The sequence below is a fragment of the Austrofundulus limnaeus genome, unplaced genomic scaffold, assembly GCF_001266775.1.
Source record: "Austrofundulus limnaeus strain Quisiro unplaced genomic scaffold, Austrofundulus_limnaeus-1.0 Scaffold2, whole genome shotgun sequence".
Lineage (NCBI taxonomy): Eukaryota > Metazoa > Chordata > Actinopteri > Cyprinodontiformes > Rivulidae > Austrofundulus > Austrofundulus limnaeus.
This window is the reverse complement of record NW_013952404.1, coordinates 2632000-2635868: the sequence shown is the minus strand read 5'-3', so window position 1 is coordinate 2635868 and position 3869 is coordinate 2632000. Positions and strand designations below refer to the sequence as shown.

The 3869-nt window shown below is 40.0% G+C and overlaps 1 protein-coding gene across 1 annotated transcript in view; it reads left to right on the top strand.

Annotated features, from left to right (window-relative positions):
- tiam2a (TIAM Rac1 associated GEF 2a) overlaps positions 1-3869 on the top strand; it is a gene marked incomplete in the record, with an annotated part of 77067 nt that overhangs the window by 69376 nt on the left and 3822 nt on the right. The window contains 6 exon segments of the mRNA XM_014010661.1: positions 1102-1281; positions 1898-2016; positions 2434-2542; positions 2825-2883; positions 2966-3071; positions 3217-3310. Coding sequence (XP_013866115.1) covers positions 1102-1281; positions 1898-2016; positions 2434-2542; positions 2825-2883; positions 2966-3071; positions 3217-3310 — 667 coding nt within the window.

The window sequence follows — 3869 nt, the reverse complement described above, 5'->3', positions numbered from 1 at the left end:
CTCTTAACACATTTCAATATGCATGTATAAATTATATTTTAAAATAATTATTGAAAACCATTTTATCATGATTTAAAACATTAGATTTAAGGAAAAATTAAACTTATTTGCCAGCTTTCCTACACTCAAAAAAAGATTTGTTGAATTTACTCAGTTATGTCAACTGGTTCCACTCAMTGTAATTAAGTAAATTCAACAATTTCATTTGAGTGTAGATTCCACCCCCACACATTCAAAAACATCACTTTACATATCATCTTCTCAAAGTTTTGGAGTTGGGGTTGCAGTTTGTGCTCAGTGTGTCACTGAAACATCTTCAAACGTACGATGTGTGAAGGAGAACAAGATGCCAGACTTCAAATAACACTTATTTTGTCAAAGCTTCAAAAATCCGTAGTTGCACTGTGTTTACAGCTGGTGCACACAAACTAATATTACAACAGGTGCTCAGAAAATGACTCAGGGCAGATGACACCCTGGACAACCTGATCATAACCAGGTGATTTTAAAGCCTTTAGGTAATTATATCTCCCCCCCTCGGTGTGATCTTCATCACCCTCGCCTCCACTCTATGGGTATCCTCAGTTTCTCTGTTTATATTTCGACTTGTTAATTGCCTGCCAATTACTCTGGGAGGTGCCRATGCAGCTGCTTGTCTGGAGCTGGAAGTGTTATAATTAATGTTGTAACAGCTCCCCTCTGGAAGCACACTGTTGAAGTGGGGAAAAAATGTCACCACTTTTACAGAAGACCTGTAATGCAGTATGTGCTTTTTTTTTTTTTTTACTGTCAACATCAGCACAAACTAAGCAKCTCCACCTTGAATATTTCAGCAACTAGGATAATGTTTACACGACAGATTTTATTTTTTAAACCCTTTGTATAAGTGCTGATCAGAATGGATTCAGTAGGTGGTGGTTCATCTTGCAGATAAATGGTGCTTCCCCCTGCTGGAGAAAMGTTATTGCACCATGAATCTGCACCTACCCAGATTTAGATCTGTGCTTAAAGTTGGACAAAGACATCAGGAGACAAACTTGTAAAAGAAAAACAACGTACATAAARGATCTGATTCAGTTTTTGTCCTTTTGTCTTTTTAAGCTAAGACAGATCAGGCCTTTAAACAATTTCTGGACGCAAGGAATCCAACGAAGCAGCACTCGTCCACGCTGGAGTCGTACCTGATCAAACCGGTGCAGAGGGTGCTCAAGTACCCCCTCCTGCTGAGGGAGCTGGTCTCTCTCACTGACGCAGACAGTGAGGAGCACTACCACCTCACCGGTAAGAAGAAACACACGTTTTTAAAAACGAACACCATTTTATTTTTTATTGCAAGGGAGCGATTTTTCAAACAAAGCAATTTCCTTTTTTCTTTAATTTAAAGTGCCTGTGACGTCAACTTTTTGTAATACATATGAATGCATTTTTAGAAAGAGGACATTGATAAAATAATGCAAAAGAAATTTCATGTCGCTGAGCTGAACAGTTGTTGAGATATTTGCCTGTGAGGTGACAGGAAGTGATGTCAAAGGGGAATGCAGGTGAACAAAGCGTTGCTACAACAGCTAATAAGACTATAGAGAAGAATTTGATGTTTTTTTAAGATTATTTTGAGTCTCTGCCAGAGTTCAAATAGTATTGTTTTAATAAACAAAAACCAGGGAGCTTTCTTTGTTAGAGTTCTGCTTTGATGTCACTTCCTGTTTCACTTTGGCTGAGCCAAGTTCAAAAGAAAATATGCCAGTTATCGGACAAAATAGGTAAAATTGTGTGTCTCATTCCAACTTTCTTAAATATAAAGATGGTTTCTTTGACTTTTTGTATTTGAAGAATATGCATGTCACAGGCACTTAAAAGTTTTAAATTCTTACCGAGACTCTCTTGTTTGTCCTTCCAGAGGCGCTGAAGGCCATGGARAAGGTGGCGAGCCACATCAACGAGATGCAGAAGATCTACGAGGATTACGGCTCCGTGTTTGATCAGCTCGTGGCCGAGCAGAACGGCCACGAGAAAGAGGTGGATATGCATTTTCACACCAGAATAATCACCGTGACTTTAAAAGTGTTAGAGATGTAGTTTGGAATTCAGTTTTAATTTTAAAACTTTTAGTTTATGCTTCTTGAGCCCAGCTAACTTCGAATAATTCAGATGTGTTTAGCTCGTGTGCTGAGGCTCCAGGGAATGGACATTTCCAGGTTGATTGAATATTTATTTGGGAACCACTGCGGTATAAATGTTCAAAGTGAATGCTAAATATTATCAAGGGAACTGGATGTTTTCACAGTATTTTTACAGCTCTTAAAGACTGAAGGTTTTTCTGACAATCATCCTGTGCATCTATGGACTTTATATGATTCCACATTGCCACAAAAAGCCAAAGGCTCGGCCTCCGGTCATTTCAACCCGTCTGTTGCCTCCTGTGTCCCCCATCAGGTCACAGAGATTTCCATGGGAGAGTTTCTCATGCATTCCTCTGCAGTCTGGCTCAACCCTCACCCGTCGCTGGGCCGCATGAGAAAAGATCCTGAAATTACTGTGTTTGGTGAGTCTCGCAGCGCGTCACTCRTGGATGTTTGCAGAAAAATGTTTACTCAGTGTAGAGCAAGTGAAGTGGATTTGTTAAAGAGCTGCACACAAGTGTGTGAGCAGAACCGAGCTGAAATGTCTGTAGCTTTAACACTGATTTATGCTTTAAGGCTTCAAACTGGCATCTGCAATGCTTCTGTGGGTCRCACTCCTTCAGTCTACTTTTTTCTTTTTCTCCCCCAGGAGGCATTCGCAGTCAGAACTAAGACTTGTTTTTGTTTTTCCTCTCTCTCACCAGTTTTCAAAAAAGCAGTGATATTGGTCTACAGGGAAAATAACAAGCTGAAGAAGAAGATGGTAAGAAATGTTTCCGTTCTTCTTATCGTACCAAATGTGCATTTGATGTAACTAAAACAGCCTGTCTTTAATTGTTCCTCAGCAGACAAACCCTCGTTCTGCACTTTCTCAGGGAGATTTTGACCCGTTCAAGTTCCGCCGGCTCATCCCGCTCTCTGCGCTGCAGGCCAGGCTGGGAAATACTGCAGGTAGAACACATTTTATCCCCTCCATTTTTCCCAGAAATCACCGCTCTGCTGACATTTCTGTTCACCTCCCTCCTCCCTCATCTCCCGAAAGCATAAACCATATTTGGACTASGTGATTAAAAGCCTAATTTCTCGGCTCTCCCAGGAACAGGCGCAGAGAGCAGCTGCATCTGGGAGCTGATTCACTCCAGGTCTGAAGTGGAAGGCAGACCAGAGATGATCTTCCAGTTGTGTAGCAGGTCAGRAACTCGATCAGGTGTTTAATAACCATGAAGTGAGCATTCATAGGTTGGTCTGTTGCATGTCATAACGGTTTTAATGTGTGGAAAGGCTTGTAAATGTCACCCCTGAGTAAAAAGGTCAGACTTCACGTTTTGTAAATTTCCTGGAAAATTAAAAATAAATATTCRTCCAGGGTGGCATCATTTAAAGATGTATAAATCTATACTAAAAAAATATCTGTTAAAATGACAACCTGTTTTGCTTGGTAATTTAAGGGTTTAATGCAACATCTAACAATAGTTGCAATAATTTTTGCAAACATCTCTTTTGAATAAAGGTGTATTCTAACCAGGAAAGACTTTTGCTCCTCTTGTTTGGTCCGGACCAAATAGCGGACATAATTTTTTTTTTTTTTACCTTTGGTGTGGTTTGCATTCACATAATGCTTTTTGCAAGTGGATTATATTTTATAAACAAAGCCACGCAGGTGACGGTCATTGGGCCTCATGCAAGAACATGTTCGTATTCTTATCCTAAATTTCTCTTACTTTTGTTCGTACGAAGGGTTCGTACGAA